Source organism: Zosterops lateralis, assembly GCF_965231275.1.
Source record: "Zosterops lateralis genome assembly, chromosome: 4".
In the NCBI taxonomy this organism is placed as follows: domain Eukaryota; kingdom Metazoa; phylum Chordata; class Aves; order Passeriformes; family Zosteropidae; genus Zosterops; species Zosterops lateralis.
This window is the reverse complement of record NC_139765.1, coordinates 55866961-55894675: the sequence shown is the minus strand read 5'-3', so window position 1 is coordinate 55894675 and position 27715 is coordinate 55866961. Positions and strand designations below refer to the sequence as shown.

General features: G+C 37.7%; 1 protein-coding gene across 4 annotated transcripts in view; it reads right to left on the bottom strand.

Moving 5' to 3' along the window:
- Positions 1 to 23940: 23940 nt before the first annotated feature.
- BRD1 (bromodomain containing 1) overlaps positions 23941 to 27715 on the bottom strand; it is a 65451-nt gene continuing 61676 nt past the window's right edge. For all 4 annotated transcript variants that reach the window (XM_083860008.1, XM_083860010.1, XM_083860009.1 and 1 more), the window contains one exon: positions 23941 to 25800. In XM_083860008.1, the coding sequence (XP_083716134.1) occupies positions 25617 to 25800 (184 nt within the window). In that variant the 3' untranslated portion in view covers positions 23941 to 25616. The remainder of the gene's footprint in view (positions 25801 to 27715) is intronic.

The following is a 27715-nucleotide window of genomic DNA, read 5'->3' as shown; positions in this document are numbered from 1 at the left end:
TATTCTGCAAATAATACATCTTTAAATGTAGAAATATAAGCCAGCAGTGTATGCAAGGTTATAAGAAATGGTAAAAGAAGAGAAGAAACTCTGTTCATGTATACATACTAAAATTTTTCTTCAGGCAGTTTGGATTAAGAAAGAGCTCCTGCTGGGTTTCTTTAAAAATAAAAGCAATTAATACACATAACTCTTGACTGTTTAGGTTCTCAAGAACTTATCTTTCTCTTTTTAAAAGCAATTGAAAAACTTCCCATTACATCACAAGACTAAGATGAGACCTCTAATTTTTCTGTCACCTTTCTATACTGTTATGCAGGTGTGTTGTTTAGCTGGCATCTGAGATAAAAAAAAATTACATGGATAGGTTTTCTCAGCAATGGGATTACCTTTTTATGAACTTTTTACACAGTTATTGGGATCAGGTCTAATCCACACTTCTGAATCAGACCTTTCATTAATAAGATTGAGATACTAAGGGAAAATTATTGTAGCCTATTCTGAATTTATCTCACAGTCAGCTTTGTCAGTTGAAGACACTATAATTCAGTAATATTGCATTCTGGTAAGCTCTCTTTTTTACCAGAAATACTAGCTGAAACGTGCAAAATACAATTTTTCTTATACATTCCTAACCAAAAAATATTGCAGGTGATGAATAAAGGTAAGATATATTTATTTAAATACTTTGTCTAATGTCTCATAAAATCTTAAGGTCTCCAAAATTTATTTCGATTGGAATAGTAATAACCAAAATAATACCAAGTGGAAACTATTCAAATAGCCATAAATACATGACAGTGATAAATATAAAGGTTTTGATTTGTGGGAAGAAGTATTGAAGATTAAGTTTTGTTTTAATTTCCTCCATCAAATTTGGAAAATCAGAAGGAAATTTGTGAAAGAAAAAAATAAGTATCTTGAAAAATTTGAAGTTTTAAGTTTGAAAATTGATATCAAAAAGTGGTACAGCTTAAGGTACTTCAGTCCCATCCCTCTGAGTAAGACTCATGTAGATCAAAACATGAAAAAAAAAAAAAAAAAAAAAAAAGGAGAAAGCAGGAAAATATTTACATCAGAGCAGGTCAGGCTGATGGCACTGTTCTGTCACCATGTGGCAGCACCACTCCTGCCAGTCTGCCAACACCTCTTTTTTCTGACACTGCCAACCCTACAGCTGCCTGGAGGAGCTCTTGGCTGTTTTCACAGGATCAGACCACAGCTTCAGCCTATACTGTTCCCTGTGACTGCCTTTGCTTTTCCCTCCTTTTCTGACAGACAGGGAAGAACGAGCTGAATTTCTTCATTTCCTTTCCACCAATCTTTATTTTTTTAACTAAGCCTGGTGATAGAGAAGTAACAATGGTCTTTAGGCTCTAAAGAAAGATAATAGAACCTCTTTTTGATGCTCAGAAGCCTTCAGTATCTCAGAAAATATAAATAAATTCTAATGCAAGAAAAGAAAAAAATTGTTAATCTTGTTTTTCTTGGTTTTCCTTCAGATAATTTCCCTTCCATATTTAATTCTTGAATTTTGACATTTCCATATCCCAAATTCAAGCTTTGGAAAGATGAGCTGCCCTAAATAGTAATGAGTAGGTGCAGCTTGTTCATTAAATGAATACAGACAAATTACAAAACTGGTTGTGATTTTTTCCACTATGACTAGCAAATAAGGGTTTGTCATTTTCCAGGTTTTGAAATAATATTTTAAGCTGGAGGAAAAAACTAGATAACCAGAATTCCAGGACTGATACATGGCTGTGATACTCATGCTCTGCATGTCTTCCTGCAAATACCTTCTCAAGGCCTCCTGCTGCCTGTTTCTGAAACCATTCTCAGGAAGGCTGAGTTATGCCTTAGGACTATGCTACCCACTATGCCTTGCTAAACAGACAATTTTGAATTAGCATAATGCCTTCAAATCTTGGAGTGCCTCAGGAGAGAGATGAGCAGCTCCTTCTGGGGTGCATGTACACCACAGTGGTAACGCTGAGTTCAGTGGAGCCAGACAAGCTCTCATAGATGAGAAGCTGCAACTATGGTGGCTTCTTAATGCTCAAGATTCTTAATGTGAGAATCACATATTAGGTCAATATTGTCCAAAAGATTATCAGAGGTTTTAATGCTCTGGTGGCAACAGGGTAGAGTAACATGTATACTGAGCTTATAATGTGCAAAATGTGGTTATGTTTGGGGCTTTTGTTTGAATTCAACATACAGAAGACATTAAGAAGTGTTCCTACTTCTAAACAGCCTTTATACTTTTAAAATTACTGTTTCAAAACAAGATGCCTGAATGAAAGTGAATTACACTGAAAAGTGGTCAGACCAAAGGAATGTGTTTCTGCATTACTGGAGCTGCCAGTTTTGAGGGTACTGGGGCCCATCGGATCGTGCCTTAGGGCTGCTCGCAGTGCAGCCCCAGACATCAGCACAGCACAGCAGGCTTCAAACATGTTCCCAAAGTTGGAAACAGCAGCAACACTGCCAGCAGAATAATTTGTGGAGACAATTTCAGTCCAAGATTGCCATCTTGTGGACTGTAGTTGCAGAAGAAAATTTTTTTAAATCTAGATTTTCTATCCTGTGATCAGTGGCGACAAATTTATTGCACTCTAAAAAAAATTGATTGCTTTTCAATCAATCTTTCAGATCAAATTAAGGATGCTCAGCTCTCCTGAAACAATCAGAGAAATTTCAGATTACAAAAAGTTTATAGTATCTTATAATAAATATTTTACAGCATCAACATTTTACAATTACAGAGAACAGTTTTATGTGAAAGAATTATCAATCTATACAGGCAGGGGGATGAAAGGACTGAGAACAGCCCTGCTGAGAAGGACTTGGGGGGTGGTGGATGAGAAGTTGGACATGAAATACAGAAAGCTAAATGTGTCCTACTGCATCCAAATCAGTGTGTGCAGCAGGGCAAGGGAGGGGATTCTGCCCTTCTACACAGCTCAGATGAGGCTCCACTTGGAATACAGTGTCCAGTTCTGGGGTCTCCAGCACAGAAAGGACATGGACCTTTTGGAGCATGTCCAGAGGGCCACAGAGATGGTCAGAGGGATGAACCCCCTCTGTTCTGAATAAAGGCTGAAAGAGTTGGGGTTCTTCAGGCTGGAGACCTCATTGCAGCTCTCCACTACCTAAAGGGGGCCCATAAAAAAGATGGGGACAAACTTTTTATTAGGGCCTGTTGAGACAGAACGACGGATAATGTTTCAAACTAAAAGAGGCTAGATTTATACAAGCTATAGAGAACAAAATTTTTACAGTGTGGATGGTGGAACAATGCAACAAGTTACTCAGAGGGATCGTAGATACCTCATCCATGGAAATATTCAAGATCAGGTTAGATGGAGCTTTGAGCAACTTGATCTAGTTGAAGATGTCCCTGATCATTGCAGCAGATTTGGACTAGATGACCTTTAGTGGTCCCTTCCAACCCATAATATTCTATTCTAAGACTGTGATTAATGGTTTATAAATTTAGACATAAAAATTTAATTAAACCTTTTAGAAGGTGACTTGGTAAAGTAATATTCTCTCCCAAAAGACTTTAGCTAGAAAAGCAGCTTTAATACAGGAAAACTTCTCACCTATCAAGTTATACAGGTAACTGATTACTTTAAAAAGGTTAGTGGGCATAAATTATTTTATTTACTCAATATTTGGATCTAAAATATTTTAACATATTTTCATCCTACTTAAATATATTTTAGAGTGCTGATTTTAAAAAACCAAAACACATAAAGGAACAGTCTGTTGTCAAGGAAAGATGTGTTCTCAAGGAAAGCAAAATAAGGAAAGATTTTAAGCACAATTATCTGGACCAGACAGCATGTATTCAATAAGCATATATGATGCGTAGATGTGTGTTTGATTTACTTAGGTTTACAGTTGCCATACTTTTGAAACTGCCTGTTTTGTAAGCACACTGTCCTGCTAGACTTGGATTGCTGGGTTTGGGAATCTCAGGCACTCAGAGAGACATTCCCTATAACAGCACATCTGGAGAATGCAGATTCATTATGGGGAACGCTGAGCCCCGCTCCCTGCTCTGTCATCTGCTGCCAAGGAGACTGTTTCAGCCAAAGATAAAAGCTAAAAGCATTGTTTTATGTTTTTTAAGACCCTGAAGAACGTGCAGCTCCTTCTTTGTACTGTTAATATGTAGCCTGTAATGAGACCTCAAAATGCCACATCCATTTGAGAAGCCAATGAGCCTGTGTTGAAAGGGACTCCTGGTAAATAATAATGATATATTGGGAATACATGATACAGAGGGTGTCAAACTAGGATATTATTGAAGATATACTATTTTTCTTTAAACATTTTGCATTTTATTTCAGAGCTACAAATGAGAAACAATAACAAGTATGAAATCTAATCACATAGTAGCAATCCAGTAACAATCAATTACTATCAACCTGATTTGCATTTCATTTACAGCACCATTTTCGTAAATGGAAGCTTTCTTTTAATATTTTATGCTATATTGCAGTCACTTTAAACTGTGCATTAAATATATAATATCAGCTAGTTAAATGCAAGAGATTTCTCGTGCAATTTTCCATAACATTTTATATAATGATCACTCATTTTCAGTTAACTTTGTCTCAGCTCTATTTACTCTGCTCTTTATTTAGTGTAGTAATACATGGAGGAGATTCAAGTAAACACACACGACTTCTATCACAGAAGTTGAAAAAATGCAAATGTATTCAACCATTTGTATCGATAATAATCAGATGAATTTTAACAGTGAACATTTATTTTGACTTTCCAAGTTGAAATTATTCATATCTGAATTTAAGAAGATTTAAAATCCTTCCTGTCTAAATTAAATAAAGAGGAATGTTACTCCACTTTTGAAAAAGAATCGTGAATATCTTGAATGAGCCATGTACAAAAGATTGTTGCATTTGAGATCATACAACATAATGCCTCAATGCACATGTCTGAAAAGCTCAGGTCTGTAATACAGCACACATGGCAGACTCTAGAGCAAACTGTGGGGAAATATCTCAGTCCTTTAAAACAAGAAAGGCAAGCAAACAGGCTGGCTCTGTTCCATCAGGCACTAAGGTGTGGATTTGGCTGAAGAAAGGCACTCCCATGTTAACACACTCACACCTTAGCAGAATGACAGTCACAGACTCCATTCTGCTGTTATTAAGTCTGTAAACACAGAAGAGATTGACATAAGCAAAGATAAGACCAAACAAAAAAATCTACCTCTTCTTGGTGTGTGTTGTTGCATTAAGCTTTGTGCATTTTATTGCTTTTTCTTCAAATTTTGCAACTTTTCATTATTATAAAATGCTCATACAAAGCACGTAAGTACAAGCAGATGTTGTGTCACAATAATAACAAATATACAGATCCTCATATGATGTATTTTGACATGTTTACATTATCACCTTTCTGTTAAATCACAGTTCTGAAGAAAACATCAGATGTGACATCAAACATCATGCAAAGGAAAATAAATTGTACCTATAGAGAATCGGTATTAAGTATAAGTATCTTAAGAGGTCATGTACTCTCAATGTCCCTGGGTATATCAGCTGACTAAATCCAAAGTTCTGAGTGTCTTCTGACACTAAAGAAATAATCATTAAGTCTCCTCCAGTTCTAATTACTGTTGTATCCCAATGTTTCTTTCAACGTGGAACATTGAGTGGGTCTGTTTTTAAAGAGCTATCTAATGCAATACTAATGGCACAGAGACCAGTATTTCCACTGAAAAGAACATAAAGGAATAAAACCAATGAACTCCTGGGATAAGCTAGTAGTTTGTACTTTATGTTACCACCCAGAGAGACACAGGGACAAAGAAAATTCCACCCTTAATGAAAATTCCACTTCTGCCTGGTGCTGCAAAGAGAAATATGTAAGGAATCCTGCTGTGGACCACAGCTAATAATTCAGTGAAATTATCAGGAATATGAGGACAGAATTACTGTTTGCATATTTGTGTAGTAATCTGCAAATTTCAAAGGTTTAAACATTTAATATAAAACAGATTATGTGGGGTTTACTTATTTGGGAAACATCATTAGAAATGTTTTAGATTTTTACCTTGGTCACCAACAGCACCTTTCAAGCAAGGGCTAAATTTCTGCAGCCTGACTATGGCTAACACACTTTATTCGTGCAAAGTAATTTTTAAATTTTTATTTTAGCACAGAATAGAGTCTGGTGCTTACTGGGACTTGTTTTCATCTATCAAAACAATAGGGATATCTTGGGAGTTTCTGTGTACACATATTAATCATTGTCTGGTCCATATGTTTGCTGCAGCCATGTGCTAAAATTCACTTTAAAACTTCCATTGATTAAAAAATGTCACAGCTATTTCTCAGAAATATGTTTTTCTGTAGGGATAAACTTAGTCTGCTTCACAAAGTTTAACAGAGCTTCTGCATTTATAAGGACATTAAATCATCATTGTGCAGAAGCTGACAGAGCAAAATTTTTTTTTCAAACCAGCTTTAAGTTTTAGTGGGTTTAGAATAGGCTTGAAAAGACATTTCTATAGCAGGATAGAGGACTTTAGATCCAAATGTTCAGATTATCCACTCTTGCCTGTGAAGGAACACATTTTTAATCTCTCTGAATATTAAGCCTAGACATTTTTGTACCTACTCTCTCCACCTGTGCAAGCAGATAATCTTGGTGGAATTACAGTAATAATTTTAAGCAGTGCCACAGCATGAGCCTTGCCATTATCACCCACAGGTCTGTCACATTGTGGGAATTGTCTGTAACCCAGCAATGAAAAGATATTAATACTGCATCACTACATATATACTTCACGCTTTTAACAGACGTTTTTATGACTCATTTGCTGGGTTATTTTGGTGCAACAATATTCTGGCCTCCTATCAGTTTCTTGGCAGTTCATGGAGAAACAAAGTTAAAGCTGTGGGTATTATTTTCCATGGTCATCTGGGGGCCAATGACACAAGCAACTTGGCCAGAACTCTGAGGCAAAGGGTTCCTCTCATAGCAATTATATCAGCTGCATTCCACAGTACTGGGCAGCACAGGCAGCCTTGGGCTGCTCCCACAGAGCCTGTTCCTGGTGAAGGGAGCAGGTGAAGGGTACGAAGCTGCTGCAGTGACCAGGAAAGGCTGTGTGACACACCCTGTGTGGTTACAGCAAGACGTGTACGCTGCTGCCAGTGGGTGACACAGAGAGATTCCTGTCCCTGCACAAGAAAGGTGTCCTGTGCGGTCTGTTCAGGATGGACAGACACCCAAATCATACACTATTCTCAAATATCAGTAACTTTGAAAGAGGGCAAATATACCCCAGTACCCCAGATGGCTTAAAAAACCAAAAGGAAATAGAGCATGATGCAATATAATTAATCTCTGCTGTGTTATTCCTAAATAACTCAAGTTTCGTCCTCAGTACTATTGTAGTTATTTTTTTCATGAAAAAGAAATTAATTTCAAAGTCCCAAGTAAACTATATTTGAAAAGTGGATCATGGTTTTGTACCCGAAGAATCCATAGTTCCATCTTAGAATCACATAAATATTTTAAATGAATATATTCAGGTTCTCTGAGAAGAGCTGACCATCTGTCAGGAATAAGGAGAAATCCCTCCAGATCTGGTTTTGGACAGGAGGCTGCGTTAACCACCTGTCTGTACATATGTCTATAGGGACATTTGGGACCAGCTCAGTGTGACCTCTGTGTTCATTTAGATTTATTTTAACAGGCAATATGTTATGTTAAAACAAAACTGTCCCTGTGGCATCACCCATCAAAGAGAGTAGCTGCAGCATAAAGAGCAGGCCTTCATGGGGGAAAACACATAATTCTCTTCAAAGTTGTCAGTATTCTTGAGTTTTTATTCAAACCATAGCTGGAATGTTCTCTGGGTAAAGGTTGGGTGCAATTAAAATGAGCATTTTCATTGGAAGGATTAAAATAAGGTTTGGACATGAAGTTAAATCAAAACTGACATAGGAAGAACCCCACAAATTACTATATTCTGCTAATTTCTGATAGAAAATAAAGGAATCTCCGGGGTTTAAGATACAAATGTTAAGATGTAAGAAACTTTCTATGAGAAAAGTGGTTTGATTAGATTTTGATGACAGCTAAACTAGATTTGTAGGACATTTTGGCTCTCCTTTCTGTAAGCTTCCAAAATGTTTCTAGGCACATTTTTTATCAGACTGAGGATAAGAATTACAGCATCAAGCTAGGGTAAAAGATTTATATTTCAACCACACACAGCTTCCCGGTTCAGGGTACATTTATGAGCTGATAGCACACCCATAATAATGAAATTATTTCCTATTAAAATTGTAACAAAGTGCTACACAATGTCATTGAAAATATAAAGATGTTCTTAGAGTTTCCACTACTCTATTAATTTCAGTATTGATTCAGTATTAATATTGATAATGTTATTTTAAATGTCACTGCCATTAAGTATTTCACAATTAAAATACTAAGAAATGTGATGAGACTTGTTAAAAATACTTATATCAATGTTATAAATATGGATAGCACCAGAAACATAAAAATAATGTTCATATTAAAACATATCTGTGTTTAATAGATCATGTGAAATGCCCTGAGCATAAGTGCAGTTTTTATAGAGTCATTTGGAGTCATCAAACTTTGATATTTTCCTTTTTTAAACACAAACAAAAACCCCAGAAAAAAAAAGAAAATTACTTATCTGTGTCCCTTGTCGCTGATTTCTGAAGTATTGATGGTAGTTACATCTTGTAAAACCGTTTGTCTTTTTATTTGAAAATTTCAAAACCTTGGCCCTTTTTTAATGTTTGCCTTTGTAGTTTTCCACTTGGAAACATTTTACTTTAGAAATGGCCTATCTTTATTTTTAACTGCCTGCAAAAGGGGAGAGTGAAAATGGTTCACATCAGATGTAAAAGTTTGAACCACAATGACATTTGCAGAAAAAGAGGAATGAAATATTATTATGCCAAAAAAAAAAAAAAAAAGATAAGAAAAAAACCCAGTGCCCTAAAATAGTTTAATTAATTACTCTGCTAAGATAGAAAATTAGAACTCCACAAAATCTGTCAGCCATCTAAACCTGAGTCGTGAAAGTATCAGTATTAGGGAACTTTTTTCCTAATGTCAAACCTAAAACATCTTGACAGCAATTGAAACCTGTTTTTTCTTCTACACAAAAGTTGGTGCAGAAAAAAAAGGAAAAAAAGGTCTTTTTCTATTTTTTTAATTCTACTTTTTATATGTTGTGGGCTCACTTTTAGCTTCTCAGAATTAAGGACCACCAGAAGGCTGGACTATCAGATAGTCCTCTTTCTGTTGAAAATGGAATCAGTCCCGTTGTCTGAGCACAGAGACAGCTTCACACTGTATGAAACCTCCCAAAGGATGAAGACAGCAGGGCTGATGGTGCTTTGCCTTTTCCAGTTGCTACTATTAGGAGAATTAAGAGCAAGAAAGAAATGAGAAAGAACTGACCAGAAGAGTAACCTTGTGAGGAGAAAATGATCTTCAGATGTTTCTCATCCAGTTGTTATTAAAAATGTATGTGCTAAGCATGTATGGTCTCTTTTTCTGCAAACCTCATTTATATAAGCCTGAACCCTGCAGTCAGACTTATCACATTGCTAGAGAAGGACATGGCCATCATCCAGACCAGTAGTGTCAAAAAGCTGCAATATTTGTCAGGTGTAAGCAAAACTGGTAGTAGAACTTAAAACAACTAAATTTAAACTATTCCTTGCTGGCTTTTCTCTATAGCTTTATGTCTTACAACACCCCTTTTTTATATCAATATATGAGGAGGATGGGCAACAGAAGCAGTGCTTTGGCCTCTTTAGGGGTCTTGGGTCATGGCTAGAGATTGTCTGAACCATTTGTGAGCTTTGATCCACTTCAGACGTCTGTGCAACATAAAGAGCACTCAGAATTGTTGAGAAAGATGGGACAGGAAGGACTTATGAATATGACTGCATGATAAAAAATACTGCAGATACAAAACCTGTAAGTGAAATAGAAATGAAAGCCAGTTTCGAGATGTAAGCCTGGCAGGCAGAAAGACGGTGATTAAGCTGACAAAAGGACAAGAATGTTGCCTTTCCACCTTGGCAAAGACATCCAGGAACAAATGCATAAGAAGTCTATAGAGAGTAAAATGACATGGTAATGCAGTCGTTCTTATAGGCTGCATGCAAAGTTTGTAGGTTTTGTATCTCACGCCCGGTTGGTCAATGTGAATTAGAATATTCAACAGAAAAAAGGATATATTGTATTGTAACAAGAGGATCGCTCTCTTGTTCTCTCTTGTCCTCTCTTGTCCTCTCTTGTCCTCTCTTGTCCACTTGTCCTCTCTTCCCCGCTCTTCCCCACTCTCCTCCCTGCTCTTGTCCTCTCTTCTCCTTTCTCCTCCGCTCCTCTCACCCTTCTTCCCTTACCTCTCTTGGCCCATCTCCTCTCCTCTCTCTCACCTCCCTTGCTCCTGCTTTCTCCCCATGTTTTCCCCTGCTCCTGCCTCATTTTTACCCCTTAGCTCTCTTCTATCTCTCTCTCTCCCCATTCTCTCTTTAGGGCTTTGCTCCAGCCCAGGCTGGTGGCTGAAGGCAAAGCCCTCTTTACCCACGACCCCTGTAATAATAAAGCCATGTGTTTCTAGAGCATCTCAGGTGTGCAGAGTTCCTTGTCCCTGCCATCCAAGGAAAAAATTCATACAAGAATGAATGAAAAGTCCCTGTGTGAACCTGAAAGAAATGAAATTTGGAAAATTGAAACCTTTAATTGTCATGTAATAAGTGTATTAATATCTTAAATGTTTATTTTGTAATGTAACAGTAAAAAGCCACCTCCGTGCCCCCCCCCCCGGGGAGGGGGGAGGGGCAGTGAAGGGGGAGTTGCCTGGTCGCTTAGAAACCACCCGCAGGCCCCTCCCCCAGACCCCAAAGTAAACTGCCTGCCGCCCTGAAAGAAAGAGTCTGCACCCCCCAAACCTCAGACCACCTTAAAAATGAACCTAGAGAGCGGGCTCGCCCGCTCTCTTCAAAGAAGCAGCCGGCACTGCCGCCGCCTAAACCAGAGAAGGGAAGGGCAGCCCCGGCCCCCACCCACTGCCGCCACCAGGGCCGGGAGGGAAAGAAAACCGGCTGCTCCTCCCAGCGCCCCCGCAGTCCCAGCCTGGGCCCAGCGCTGCCCACCGCGGGGACCCTGGCCGCCCGCGGCCACCACCGTCGAGATTCTGCCTCGGGCTTCCCAGCGCAGTGTGGCCGGCCCCATCCTTGGCCCGAGCCTGGTGTGGGGGATCCCAGGGCCCGCGAAGCCGCCCGCCCCAGCCCGGACCCCCACGTCGCTGCCACCGCTGTGAGGCGGTGCGAGACCCCCGAGACGCCATCACTGTTGTAAAACTGCCAAGCGGTCGTTAGAGTCTCCAGCCCCTGTGCCCAGGAGGCAACCCTGTACATGCAAATTAAAAGTCCGAGGTGCATCTCGGGACTCTTTTAACACCAGAAACCCCTTATAAAAATAAAACTAAATAAAATTAAAACACACAAAAACCAATACTAAGCCATGTAAACCCTAAAGTATCAGGAGAACTGATTTTTCCAGTTTCTGTGACTCGCTGTAATTTAAAAGTGCCAAGCCAGAAGTGAGACCCCCGAGGAAAACAAAGGAAATTCAGATCTCTGGGAACACTCCCAGCGAGGGAAGGGTTCTCCAGCCCTGCTCAACTCCCTGCAGCAGAGCTGACCAGCACCCTCCTCCTCCATGGCGCAGCGGGCAGCCAAAAACCCCTCGAGCAACCATTGTAAGAGCTGATTAATAAAGGCATTTTAAGGAGATTAATATTATCTCCACCCATTTATTTATAACAAACCCATCTATATCATATGGGTTTACCTATACAGATAGACAGACACATAGAAACTGAATTATACAGGTAGCATTCATCAGAACTTTTTTTTTGTAATTATTAGATACTGTTTCTTATTCCTAGACCTCAGTGAACTTTTTATGTCTTTACTTCAGACTCAACAACAGAGCTGCAAATAATTGCAAAAAAAGGATATATGTAGATTCATTTGGCATATACTCTCAAAATACCTGAAATTGTTGCTTGTTCTGTTCCCTTTGAAATAGGAATCCTTTTTACTCTGCCTAGTTCTATAGCCTCGTGATTCCAACTGACTATTTAAATATGAAAGCAAAGCTGTACTATTTTGAAACTGATAAAACAGTCACCACTCAGCCTTTGAGATCTGTTGTCACTTTAAAGTCTTCATTAGCAGTGGAAGAGCAACTACCTTGAAATATCTGCTTTAGCATCAGATCCCTCCAAATTGTGCTGTGTGGGTCACATATACTCCAGACAGATGGATCTACAGCTCATCAGTCCAGTAAATACTGATTTAATGGAAAGTCACTCAATACTCTCAGGAAATTTTAGAAGAAACCAGCAAATGCATTTTGATATATTGGACAGGTAGTGATGAATTAGCATGCAGAAACAGCAGCCCTCAGAATGAGGAAAAGTAAGAAGTTAGTTCTGGCTGGTCAGGTTGTAGACAGTGGGAAATAATTACACTCTGCAAATGGCCTAAACAAAATAAAATCTGGAAAACATAAATAAAAAGGTCCAAATTACTTTTCCAAATTATACTAATTCTGCACCTGGAGTGATCCAGCAGTACATTTCAGTTCTACATTTAAAGTGTAGCAGCTTAAAGCATTAGACTCTAATCCTTCCATGGGTAGACTTGTGCTCATGTGCTCATTCAGTGAATACTGTTGGGGGTTAGGTTTGCTCCTTTTTTACTTTAATGAAGTTTTTCCCCATGAGTTACCAAAGAGACTAGATGTTGGATACTTAAGGGTACTTGACCAAAACAAAAAGCTAGCCAAAGGTTTTTCTTATCTGTTGTAACTCCAGAAGGAAGAGAGTAACTGCCTTCCTTGATAACAAGCCAGCTGTTAAAAAACGGGTGGGACATTATCTCTTATTTCTGCTCAGTCTTTCACTATCCCCTGGGAATATCTTTTGTTAACACACCATCAAAGACCACCAATGGCATGATACATTTCATCACCCTATTGTGAGATGCTCTGCTAGAAAGCAGAAGAGCAATCATTTCCAGCTAGATAAAAAGGAGCCACAGGTGTCACCAGGCACTCAAGTGTTTCCCACGGGACTCCCAAAGGAAGACCAGATCCATTTCAGGACCCCTGGCTCCACAAGACCATCATCTCTGCTTCCAATAGGCCCACATCTGCCACTCAGGGAGGGCTGACTTTGGACTGCTTCCAATGCCCTGACTAACAGGGCGTCAGGTTGTATTTCTGACTTTGTCAGGCTTTTCTAGGATTTCTTGTTTGTTTGCTTATTCTTTTGTACCAAAATATTTGTATTTTTAATATCCCTAGTAAAGAACTGCTATACCTATTCCCAAAATCTTTGTCTGTCAGCCTTTTAATTGCAAATTTATAATAATTTGAAAAGGGGGAGGGAGTCTTACATGCCAAGGGACACTCCAATATTCCTTGGCAGATACCTGTCTATCCAAACCAAGACATAGGTGTGAGACTCTGATCTGACTGGGCACTCAAGCCACTCTTACACTCCCCGCCACAAATGGACAGGGGAGAGAAAATGTAAAAGAGGTTCCTGGGTTGAGATAAAGACAGGGAGATATCACTCAGCAGTTACAGGGAGAGATTACTCAGCTGTTTGATCAGAAGATGCCAGGCAAAACAGACTCAGCTTAATTTATTGTCAATCAAATCCAAGGAGGATCAGAAGAAATAAAATCTTAAAATACTTTCCCATCCTTCCATTCTTCCCAGGCTCAATTTCACTCCCTAGTTCCCTATTTCTCTGCTTTCTCCCCACCAGCAGCACAGGGGGATGGGGAATGGGGGCTGTCATGTGAATTCATCCTACATTGTCCCTGTCACTCCTTCCTCCTCAGACTGGGGACTCCTCACACTCTTCCCCTGCTCCAGCAGAGGGTCCCACCCCTGGGAGACTCCTCCCTGCAGTGCTCCAGCATAGATCCTCCGTAGGGTCACAAGTCCTGCCACCAAACATGCTCCATCCAGCCTGGGCCCCTCTCCTGTGAGACCACAGGTACTGCCAGGACCCTGCTCCAGTATGGGCTTCCCACAGGATCACAACCTCCACCTTCCCTGGCACCAGTCTCCTCCAGGGGCTGCAGGTGGATTTCTGCATCCCAATGGACTCCAGGGGCTGCTGGGGCACAGCTGTCTCACCATGGCCACCACGGGCTGCAGGGGAATCCCAGCTCCACTGCCTGGGGCACCTCCTCCCACTCCTTTTGTACTGCAGGGCTCTTTCACACATCCACACTCCTCTTTCCAGCTGTTGTGCAGCAATTTTCCCCCCCTTAAATCTTATCCCAGAGGTACCACCACCACCATCACTGGTGGGCTCAGCCTTGGCCAGCACCAGATCTGTCTTGGAACCAGAGGACATTGGCTTCGTTAGACATGGGAGAACCTTCTGTAATCTCCTCACAGGAGGTACCTCTCTAGCCCCTCTGCTACTAAGACCTTGCCACTCCAGTCCAATCCAATGGATTAAATAGGCCCCAGAACATTAATTTTCAAAGCCAGTGTCAAAATTTCTCTATTTCATGCAAGCATGGGATTCAGCAAGTTTTTTGATAAAACAAACTTTTTAAAACTGAAAAGTTGTTTAAAGCTTAATGCCCTAGATTTATCATTTGCCAGCAATTCTTCCTCTGGGAACAAGTCAGGATTTAATTATGTCCCACCCTAGAGATTCCCATGACCTTCTAAATAGTTAACTTTCATAATTTAGTCTTAGAACATTACAATATTTCTCTGCCAAAGGCCTACTGATATTGCTATTGTGTACATTATCCTGGAGACATCACTAGCAGTAAGTCAACTCTGTGACTTCAGTTACAGTTGAAGGACACAGCAAACTCCCTCTCATTTGTGGACTGCATGAATCAAACCATGGCAAATAGTAATAAATTGAGTGAAAGGACTGATTTTTTGTATTATATTATATTTTATACAAACGTTCCTTAATACAAGATGGTTTTATCTAAAAAACATCAATTTACCAAAAAAAATTAGACACAAATCAGTTTTACTCTACAGAATGCAGGCATATTTACTGAAGAATAAACTGTTTTAACTACCTTTACATTATTTGTGTATATTTCTTCTGTTTGAACTACTAGTTGCAGAATATTGTCTGGAAATCAGCACCTTTGCAGACTTGTATTTGTCTGTAATATATATTGCTTTGAAATAGGTAATAAAAGAAATCCAACCAAGCAAGCTAATTTAAAAATTCATTTTGGATATGCATTGTCATGCAATTGTAAATGTTAGTTGTCCAAAATTCAACCTGCTGACTTCAGCAGGCCTATTTGGGTAAAGAGAGCAGGATCCAGATAAGCTGGTTCTTGTGCACCCTCTTAATCTCACATTGTGCAATGGTAAAAGCCCCATGCTGTAGATATGCTCAGTTTGTTCATCTCCTTTAGAGTTAACAATTTTGTTTCCCCTCTCACAGCAGAGGAGAAGAAAGAAAATCAGCTAAAGGGAAACCTGATCATGACTGTTAAAAACAGGCCTCTGAGAAATCTGAAAGATGAAGCAAGACAGAGAAAATGGAAAGCAGGGCCATGTCCTCTTCATCTCTCCCTCCAGGCAGTTACTTTTACAGTTCCACCCTTGGGAAAGATTATCAGAAATTATAAGGGATGAGCAGAGAGAGGGTGAGCAACAAAACATAAACAAGTAAACAAGCAACATTAACTGAGTAAGAGAGTCAAGTTTAGATTTTTGTTGCCAAAATTTTGGTCAGTGGCTGTAATTTTTCATTGATGATAGATGAATTTCAGCCCAAGCCTTAAGTTTGGGGAAAATTCAGCCCATTAAGGTATCTATATTTTGCTTCTGAGGGAAAACTAAGGTTGTACTCATTTAGTGAAAATAATTTATGTTTGTGAAATATAGAAGAACAGTTTGTAATTTTACTGTGTTTTACAATAAGCTGGTCTTAATAAGAAAAGTTATTCACAAGAAAAATTATGCTTAACATACTTCTCCTATCTCTTTGTAGTATATTTGTACTAAATAAGCAGCTCATCTATCAGAATGAAGTACTCAAATCCCTTAATGACCACTGTGCTAATTTTGTGCTATCATTTGATTAAAACTCAGTGCCTCCACTTTCACAAAATAAGGATTTTTTTTTTCTCTTTTTACTACTTTAACATGTATTTAGGGAATAATACTTAACAATCTGTCATCTTATTTGCCTAGAGATCTAGCAGTATGAAATTAACTTACATAAAACGTTAAAACATTCATATTTTTATCAGCACATAAAAAAATGGAAATGGAGTTTCTAAATTAGGCAGAGACTGGTAAAACCCCATAACTTTAAAGACATTACAGATGAATTTAAGCTCTTTAACTACACACACTATTTGCTTTGGAAGTCCCCAAATGCATTCCCAGGATGCACAGTAGAACTTCTATTTATTTCAATACTGTCATGGCATACCCATATAGATTGGATACTGGGAATGACTGGTACCAGCAGTCAAATAGCAGTAAATAGATTAAGAACAATTAATATCTGGTTTATAAGACAAAGTTTTGTATTATATTGTGTTTCACATCTGCAACACAGGAGTAAAAATTAGGTAAAATCAAGATTTATGGGTAGAGACCAAGATAAATAAATATACTGAAGCAAAACTTTTTGATATAATTATTAAACTGGTTGTTACAATTTTGGTTTTCATTGAAGCACCTTCATTTCAACAAGGCTTTTTTTATAAGTGTTCCTATTTACAGAATGGATGACTGGTTGGGGTAACAGCAGCCCAAGTTCAGTGTCCACAGGATTAAATGGGAATCTATCTGAGTGTCCCGTATCCCATAGGATTGCTCTGCCTACAGCACTGTTGACTATCCAAACAAGAGGCTAGAAGGTTTCTGCCTTAAAAATCAAAAATTTACTATAACAAGACCTGATGCTGATGCAAAATGAAAGCAAATTGAAAAAATCTTAAACTTTTGTACTGGGTCTGGCTGGAATGTCACAGCAGCTGATGTTGTGCCATGTTCTGGATTTGTGACTGAACTCTGTCGATCACATGTCAGTGTTTTGGGTCCTGCTTAGCAGTGTTTGTACAGCACCAAGTCCTTCTGGTTTTCACTCTGCCAGGAGAGTGAAGGAGTCTGGGAGGAAACACAGCCACAACTCTTGACCTGAACTGCTCAAAGGTATATTCCATGCTCACTTGTTGAACTGTTTAATCTTTACCCAGAAGTTTGTTTGCTTTTTTCTCCTCCTCTGCACTCCCACATCCCACGGGGAATGAGGGAGTAGCTCTGAAGGTGCTCTGTGGCTGGCTGGGGCCAGCCCAACACACTCCTTGTCTAAAGAAATTCACTGAGCAGCTGATTAAATTCCAAATCTACCAACTGATTAAAAAAGAAGACATAATTTTGTCATTGAGGCAGAAATGTGTTCAGTTTGATCCCTAGTTCTGTCCCAAGCTTTCTCTGTGGCCATGGACAATATGAATTTCTACTGTCCTTGGACAATTCACTCAATTTCCACCTCAATTTAGGTAAAATGGGAGTTTTACCTAAATTATTTTAATGGTAGCAGCAGCAGCAGCACTAAGCCATGTAAGCTTTTGTCTTGCTCTGGAACTGTTTTCCCTCTTGTTTATAATCAAATTAATCATTAAGCAGTTGTCTAAACTTACAGCCAAACAGTCTGTGGTTTTCTTTTATAGTAGATCCCATGAATATCAGAAAAGAAAGTGGTAATTTAATTATGTGTGCTTGAGAGGACCAATATCTACTGCAAAGGTTTCCTGTGTTCTCTTGCTGCAAATGCAACAACTAAACAGGCTCAGCTTCAGCTTTGCAACCATGTTCTCACTTTCAAGGCTGTTTGTTCTTTAGCTGGTAATTGTACACATATAGCTGACATTAACGAGACTTTTGAATACAAAAGCTAATACGAACTTCAGGCTGTCCCCAAAAGTAATTTTTAGAAAGACAGGTAATAAAACAGACTTGTGTAGTTCATTAGCTATACCTAACCTGACTGAATACATCACTGTCAACTCTAGTAACCTTGGACACAAAAGACAGTGTCACACTAACCAAGATTAATGAAACTACTGAATGCTAAATAAAAAATAAGACCAGAGTTTTCAAAACTAAAACTTTTTATTGCTGAGGTGTTAAAATGCTAATGGTTTATTTTTATGAACAGCGTATATGAAGCATGGGAGACTTGACAGACACTTTGAACAATTGCAGTAATAAGCAGCATCAACAGTCTCTGGCATACAAGGCTCTGGAGGAGGTGTCATGTGACTATCTGCTGCTGTTACTGTCTTTGACCTTATTTTTTTTATTATTCAAAGTCTAAAATGAGAATCCTGCTCTCATTTTCTATGCAGCCTCCTTTTCCTTGCCTAGAAATTAGGACTTTTAAAATAAAAACTATTTTACGGTCGTCAGTTCTTTACCTCTTCAGTTTTCTTTACTTTTTCCCTTGTATTTTCTGGTTGACAGGTATAGTCTCTGAAAAATCAAATAATTCAGTAACTTCTCTTAGCTGCTAACAATTCTCTCTTACTCTTTATTTTAATGAGAAGTATTTTTCACTCCATTCCAGAAGGTCTTCTGAAAACCACAAAAAAATTACAATATTGGATGACACATTTTATTTACACAAAACATCATTATCTTTATATAAACTAATTTTTTTTAATCTCTTAATGACGTGGCTTGTATAAACACCACCACAACAATGCAAAATATCATGATGTAAATAATAAGCAGAGTGAGAGTAAGTAAATTAAAAGGAGAGCAAAAAAACCAGAGCATGTTTGCTTCTCTCATCCTGGCAACCATTAATTCTGATTACTTATTCCGACTTTATTTTAACATATGAATTGGGGTGAGAGAAAGGAAAATAATTCATAGGAAAATTAGACTTAAGAAAATTAGGTAAAAAGTCCTATTTACCTGACATGAGGCAGCTTAACACTTAAGAATTAAAAACACAGCATGGAAGGGGCCATCAAGGACAACAACCTGCTATTGCACCGTTCCTGACACAAAATTATTAAGTTTTTTGGTGTTTTTTTAATGCCCAGTTGTCTCTAACTCACTGCTTCAATGGCCACATGTCAAATCCATGCAGGAAGCTTGTTTGCTTGCTCTGCCCATGAGTTCCTGCACTGTGTGGTTCATGGAGGGGAAGCCCTGATGCACTGATCACCTGGATGGGGATTGTCCAAAGGTCTGCTCCCGTCTGTGTAACATCTTGTGTTTTCTGTTTTGTGCTTCCTAACGAGTATTGGTTTCCTGTCAGTCATTCTCAGTGAAAGAGGAACAGCTGAGGAACAACACACTTCTATTAAAGCAGTATTAAACCCCAAAATTATTAGAAAAGAAAACCTTGTGGTAAACAAAGTGGATCTCATTGTTCTACAACATAAAATGTTACTATCTTCATTATTTTAACGTTATTAAATATTGTATCTATGTTATAGCTGTTACATTAAGTTTTATGGTTATTTTTTATTAAGATAATTTTATTATTTTCCTTATCAAATGGTTTCCTTATAAAGTTTTCCTTACAGAAATGCTAAACAGAAAACTTTAAGCAGCAATACTTTATGGACACCTTAATCATAAATTATTTCTTAAATAACTCCTAAGAAAAGAAGACTATTGGTTTTCCTACAACTAAAGTAATTTAAAGTATTACAATACCTTTGTGAAGTCTGCACACTGAAAAATTAGACAATCTTCAAAGTCCCAAAATCCTACAAGTTTCATGGTAAAAAAATTGCTGATGTTTTTCAATAGTTCCCTATTGATTATTGACAAAAATTACTCATGTTTCTGTGGTTCTCCATCTACTTGAGCATGAGCATCAAGTCTCCATGGCCTTAAAGCAAAATTACAAAAGGAGGGTATAATCAATGTTTTTTAACAAGGACTAGGAGTTTAAAAAAAGGTAGTGTCACAATCCTGAAAAGTGACAAAGCCCTAAAACTTAATCAAAACAACTCCAATCCTTTATCATCTTTGCACCATCTGTTAGCAACTCCATTTTCCCATTAAAATTACAAGTGTAGATTCTCCTTTGTCCTCTTTGTACTTTCCATGGATTTAGATAAGATTTTTCTGTGGTGGTGTTTTTTTTTTTTTTTTTTTTTTTTTTTTTTTTTTTTTTTTTTTTTTTTTTTTTTTTTTTTTTTTTTTTTGTTGTTGTTGTTGTTGTTGTTGTTGTTGTTTTGTTTTGTTTTGTTTTGTTTTAAATAAGGATATGAAAATTCCTATCCTCATGAATTGGATGTAGACAGTAAATGTCTCCTCACAGAGCCAAGTATGGAGGAGTGAAGGACCCAGTAACTGACCACAGGAGAAGGAGATGTGTGAGCTTTCCTAACACATCTTTTTAGGCTAAACCTACTTGGGACTGTTGCCAGGGAAGTTGAACAGAGAATACAGTGACATCTCCCTGGAATTCACAATGTGAAGTCCTTCATGGTGGAGAACAGCTCCAGGCAGCCGAGACACGACCAAAAATGCAGTTTAATAGCAGAGATGAGAAAAGTAGGTATCAATACATAAAATTTCATATAAAGAAGAGCAACCAAAGACTGGACATGGAAACTATTCACATTACCCTAGACCTCTTTGCACAGCCAGACTCCAGTCACTTTAACCCAGTACGCAGAGAACTCCCTGGTTTGCTGACAGTGCTGGCTTGCTGCAGTGAAGGCTTCAAAACAGATCAAAATGATCAAAAAATGAGCTGAGCTTGGAGGAACTGTGAAAATAAAAAGGCAGCAGAGCAGCACAAAGGCAGCAGAGCAGTAGCGTGATGAGAAGATATCTGATATTATGGGGATTAATTTTAAAAATGTAAAGAATATTTTAAATTATGAGAAGAAAAATAAAAGTCTTATTCTGTTGCTTCTCTCCATGTAGTATAAACAGAAAATAGAATGCGGTGACTGTAATCCCTGCACTGGTAGTTTAACATATGGAAACAACTGAAAAAGATCCTGAACAGTGTTAAAGCACAACTGCTGAGATCCTGTAGTTTCCTTCCTGGCCATCAGAGATTTGATAGCAGTTTCTGTGCACAGCTAATAAATGTTGAATAAGTAGGCAGGTGAAAATAAATTTACATAAATTTCCTATCAAATAACAACTCCCAAAAATTTAAAAAAAGTTTTTTAACTTTGTGCTATTCCAAAATATTATTTTCTGAACTTTCATTACCTTGAATTTACTCTTTTTCTACATTAGAAGTTTTAGAGGAAATAAATCTTTCAAGGAAGGACTGATAAAACAGGTAAGCCATAGCAACTGAATAATGTCAAACAAAAATCTAAACAAGGTAAGGCAAAGGTGCTAAGCTGGATGTGTACAGTAAATGTCTCCTCCATTTACATTTCACTTCTGTATTTTTTGTTACAGATATAGCGGGGGTGAAAAAGTTTTTTCTCACATAGACAACAACCTTTACCCATATGATCACAAGATTGAGATGAATTTATTTGATTCCACTGCACACATCCTCAGGACAACCTCCCCCTGTCAGGCTGCAGGACAGAGCAACTGTCTCATCTGGAACCTTCACCTCCAAAATTGAGTATTTCTGTTAATTGATGTATTTGATTTGCACTTGATTTGCTGCCAGCAGCACCCACCTCTGAGTCATTTGCTAACACTACGAAATACAACTGTGAAAACAAAATCAGCAACTAAATAAAAGTGTAAGAAGTTACAATTAGACATGAGAGCCAGAAAATCCAGAGCTATTTGTCCTCTGTAGTAGCTCTAGTTAAAATTAAGCATGTCCAAATCGGCCCACTTGCAGCAAGAACAGAGAAAGCTACTTTAATGGACTAGAAATATTAGAAGCAAAAAAGATTGTTTACAATCAGTAAGTTTTAACAGCAGCATTTTGAAAAGGAAAAACTGAATACTTATTTTGTGGATGTTGATGCTCTGTGTGCATTGCTCCCTCTAGTGTAAAACACAGAAAATCACAACAAACGTTCCCTCAAAAAATCACTGAGGTGGGTAACAAACTTTTTTTTAAAAAAATTATTCTGCAGTCACATTTCCCCCCTAAATATGTATAATGTAATTGCTCATATTTTGACAAAGAAAAGACATTTTCACATTTCATTTTCGTTTTGTCTCATGCTTCTATTAACAGGAAACAATCACACCAGAACTGAGCAAAGAATGTGCAAACTTACACCCAGTACTTACAACTGTAACACTCCCAAGAAGTTGGCAAACCAGAATGTGGTGTTCCAGTTTTTCTTTCCACTAGAATATGAATTTCCATTCTATGTTGTTATTATTACCATCATAGAAGAACCTGGTCACTCCAACATGCACGCATTCATCTGACTGCTGTGTCTGGTTAGGCCCTAGAATTTGGAAATAAAGCAGCTTTGGAGCTCAGACCTCCTTTCCTTAGGCACGAAATCCATTAAAATTTCAAGTCACACTGAAGGCTGGCAAGTTTGAGAAATTATTTTAAACTTTAACCCAATCTCAAGAGCCACTGGATGATACTGGACTTTTATCACAAGGGAGTGTGGGAACAGCAATTGACACTGCTGCAACCTCCTCTCAGACAGGTCTGGGAAGAATTTCTGGAACAGTTCTCACCACATATCCATAACAAAAAAATAAATGAGCCCTTCCTGCCAGTTTCATCAGAAGATGCAGCATGCTTTGTCAGGATACTTAGCAGGCTTCTTTTAATCAGTAAAGTTTTCCAGCTGATAATTCTCCTAAGTGCATATAGTCACCTGTAAGATGAATGCAGCACATTTTCATTCTCCAAGAACCGATGAAACCACTTCTGAAGAGAAAAGTCATAAAATAAGACTTGGAAGTCTGAGTAAAATTTAAACTAGAGCTTTCCCTGAAGATGTGATTTAAAAAACATTCCAAAATAATTAAACCAATGCTCTTTTTTTTTTTACAAAGGATGAGCTCTTTCCCCCCTTGCAATGTTGTTAGTGTGCGAAGCAACTGAGAACGTAGGAAGCCTTCTGAAGAATCACTTTGCAACTGTATGCTTTTTTTTTTTCACTGGCACTTCACATTTCACAGGTATCAACATTCTTGTCACACAAGTACCTTCATCTTCCAGCTTCTGTTGTAACTGTATTTCAGCTTTCCAAGGTCCAAGACAGAAAAAAAGCCCATTTCTCTGCGCACCAAAATGAGGCTGTGAATCATTATTTAGTTTTACACTTACAAAATCAGAGTCCATTTTGTGGAGCCAGCCTGAAATAAAATCTGATGCAGCATGTTGTTTTTTTAATATCTTCAACTAAGTCCTAATGATGACAAGTGGTTCTACTGTCTCAACACTGCCCGAATTAGGCTCCGTTCCCTTTAAAAAAGACCATGATTATATGGCACATCTCTGAAGTCATTACATTTAATGCAAACAAGCAGATTTTAGTTTTTCTAAATGATGTGGCTGTTGGGGCCATCAGAGCAGCATACCTCAATGATGGTCCTTCCACGGTACCTGCCATCACTGCTCTCACTAAAGCTGTGTCTGCTGTCAAGTCTGAGCAAACTACTTGCTTGATCATTTGTGAAATTTAGCCAACTCATCCCTAATTACCAGGATCCATCACAGGCAACTGGTCTCAGCTACACAAAGGGCTCAGTAAGGACAATGCTGGGTGCCACAGGAGAACGTTCAGCTTCTTGGCCCAGTGCCTCTGGAACAGCTCAGTCATGAAGTAAGAAAATGGGCACTGCAGCAAAATCTCAGGGGCTAAATTCAGGACAAAATTTACAGTTGAGAAAGAAATTTTATTTCAAGCTTCTACGGGGGTATTACAAACAATAGAGAATAAAAACATTAAAAACTATTTAAAAAGTAATCGTCCCTTTAAAATAAAGATTCAAGCAGGTTTAACAATGAAGTATGCTATTCAATGAAGTTTTAAAAAAAAGATTTAAAAAGTATTGGTTTTGCTGTATTTGCTAATCCTTTATAAAAAAGCTGGGCATAAATACTTCGTGCACTCATATGCATTATTTGGTGTTTCATATTATATAACTTGGTACAGTATTTACGATATCACTGCAAAAGAGTTCAAACACAGTGCATTTATAAATAATGGAGCCGTTATAAATCACATTGCAAACATACCTTGCCATTTTCATTGTTACAAATTCAGTATCTCAGTGAAGGTAGGAATAAAGTAGCTACAACAATCAATATCTTGACTTTATTTTTTTTCCTTTTTAATATAAAAATGCAGTTCTGGAAACCCACCCTCCTTCTTCCCCCTGCCCAAACATAATGCTTTACTTCTTAAAAATAAAAATAAAGTACTAATTCTATATACATCACATGTACCATACAAAAATGTATCCAAAGTTTCTATTGCTACCAAAGTGTTCTAAATTAAAAGTTACATAAATCCCCTCCATTGGAAACAAAAGATTACAAGTTACCAAAAAACCAAATTACACACAAACCATCGAGTTATTTTATACAATTTCCAATACATTTTTCTCCCAAACCAAGTTGTCTTCTCATGTGCCTGTATAAAAATGCATATCAATATATTTGTCAATTTTATTTTTCATTATAAAGCAAATTAATACATTTTCTACAATAAATAAAACACAGGGAGGCACACATATCAACAAAATTAAACCAATGGGAGATAAATGGGATATGGTTTTTGAAAGAAATAATGTGCTTGCAGGCTTTAAGCCAGGTTTGTTTAAAACAATAACAACTTTAAGTCATTTTGGGCCACAATGGAGTGTTTTTGGTGATTTGCAAGTGATGTACATAGTATAATCTTTATTGATGTCTTTCTCACAAAGTACCCTCCAAAATAATGCAACTTCTTTTCTTAAAATACATATTTGTAATTGTAAATTTACATCAATCTTAAATATGTGGTACTTTGTGCAAAGAGCAACAATTTACACAAACATTCAGAAGTCTTTTTCAGAAGCTACAGACCAAGGAAGAAATGATACAAGCAGCACCATACTGTATATGATTTAGGCAAACATATATTTGATGCCATTTTGATATTAGGCTTTAAGATCCACTAAACACCGTAAGCTGGAAGATGATGCTTAGGTAACCTCAGAAAGAAAGAAATAAAAAGTAAAAAGCATGGAAAAAACAAAAACCAATTCCCTCCCCAGAAAAATTATAAAAGGAATTAAGGAGCTACTTCTAAAATCAGAATAAGTTAAGTGTTGAATATACATTTATGTACAATTATGAACACTATGAACAAGACATTTTAACAGGTTTAGTGGAAAATCCTCCAATCTACAACACAATAAAATAATTAATCAATATGGCAATGGTGATTTAGAAGACTTGCTCAACTATTTCAAGTTTGCAGAACTCAGCCACTGAATCAACAATTAAGGGGTTGTATCTTCAATACATTCTTTTAGACAAAGAGGTTCATTAGTAGAGTTCAAGTCTCTGTGGTATTTTTCATGCCTTGCTAGAGAATCTGTTAGTCAATATCACTGAAGTCACTGACTGGTTCTCCATGGACTCGGCTCAGGTGATTCATAGCACGATCAAAAGCAATTCTTACTGCTTTCCGTATGCTCGAGTTACGTCCTTCCATCATTTTTAACTTGTCTATGGTCTCATCTATCCCAAGGGGAACCATTTTGGATTTGGGAAGCCACTGCCTGTAAGAAAAGGGTAAAAAATAAATCTGTTAAATATAGAATAAAATCAAGAAGTCTGTCCCAAAATGTCAGGGCTACTATGCCATACTTCTCATATCACAGATCAGCTTTGCCATCTTAAGACAATAAAACACCTTTTAAGATAGTGCTTACTTGCCTTAAATATTTAAAGAACATGAAACATTAAGAAAATGTCTTCCATAAAACAGAGAATTCCTTCCAATTCAGTGATAGGTACTTGGTGATTAAGTATCAACAGAAAAAAACCAGCATGAAACACTGATGCAGTTAAAGAACAGGCAGCAGCAACTAACAATGGACATAGCTGAAGATTCACCTGACACTGTATTGTTTCTCTTCATTCTTTCCCTTCCATTGTTACAAGGAGTTTTCAGATGATGGATTTTTGCCTTACATTCCAGGCATCTCGATTTGTTCTTTACGGGGAGAGCTAAACTGGCAAGGAAGTCCTGCTTTAGCATGCTTTTACCCTGCAGTATGGAATCCCACTAGCTCCGTATTCAGGGTACTTTTCTGTTTTAAGCTCCACAAATATCTTCAAACTCTGGGTATGGAAGAGTGATAATGGAAAGACCTGTACATCCTGTTCTTCTTCTAGTTAAAGAATTCTAAATATTTACTTTAAAAGTATAAATTAAATTTATGTCACTTTCATAAATGTTGATTGTAATCCTCCCTTCTGAAGTTACAGACATTAAGGAAAACAAAACTTAGCTAAATTAATGACTATCTCTAAGATATGTTACTGTAGTCTGCAATACCAATCCTGCAAAAGGCAGAAGCCCTCCTTTGGTTTAAAAACATTAGTTTGAAGACCATTTGATGCCAAACTGACAGGAAATCAGACAGTCAAATATGCAAAAAAATTTCTTTTAAACAAGTAAAATTGGCTATTGAAATATTTTCATTCTCTTAAAGGACTCTAAACTAGAGCCCTATTGTATTGAGCGCACACACTGAAATAAAATGTGAATAGTCAGTACAAGGACACAGACAGTATGATAATAGCATGAAAAGCAGCAGTCTAACCATTATCAGTTTTAATATAGATCAGAGGAAGTTTTAAGAGGGTATTTTTAAAAGAAAGCTTTGCAAGTCCTCCAGATACAAGTGGGGAAGAAGACAAAACAAATATGAAAATCCATAGGGCACAGACAATGGTAGCACAGACTGAAAGTGACACACACCCTGCAAATGAATGAAAATCACAAACAAGGGTTCAAGACTAAAAGAGGCACAACAGGGATAGAATGATGAGTGCCAAAATAACCACAATAAAATAATTATTACCAAAACAAGTTGGTGGGGTCAGGGTGGAGGGGAAGAAAGGGGCTGGAAGAAGTATTGAGTTTTTTCCTGTCCCTCTATGCAGAGTACCCATTAGAGACAAATTTGCACAGTATTTACATGATTTAGGACCACCTGCATATTGAGACTAATCAGAAAAGTTTAAGCTGCAGAGGAGTTCCCAGATCAAGAAGCAATCAAAGCAATTATTAGGAAAGTGACCAGGGAAAACATGCATTACACTGCTGACACCAGTAAGAGGCAAAAAATGAGAAACAGAAGGCTGAGTATGTTTAAATGTAGATGTTCTCTGCAAACAAAGGCAAAAGAATGTAGGATCTTATGGAATCCTAAGCAGCTGAACAAAGATAACTATGAAGAAGAACCAATTAATTAAAAAAATAACTGAAGAACAGAGAAATTATGCCAAAAAAATCTATGGGGCAGAAGAGCAAACATCAGTTATAAATTTTAGGCAGGAATTTATTTAAGTGATAGCATACTCATACACAGAGGGAGTCAGGAGAATGGCAGCATCACTAGATGCCACCTATAATCATCTAAAGAGGAAACTGAGAGCTAAAAGTAAGCAAACTCAAGAGAAAAA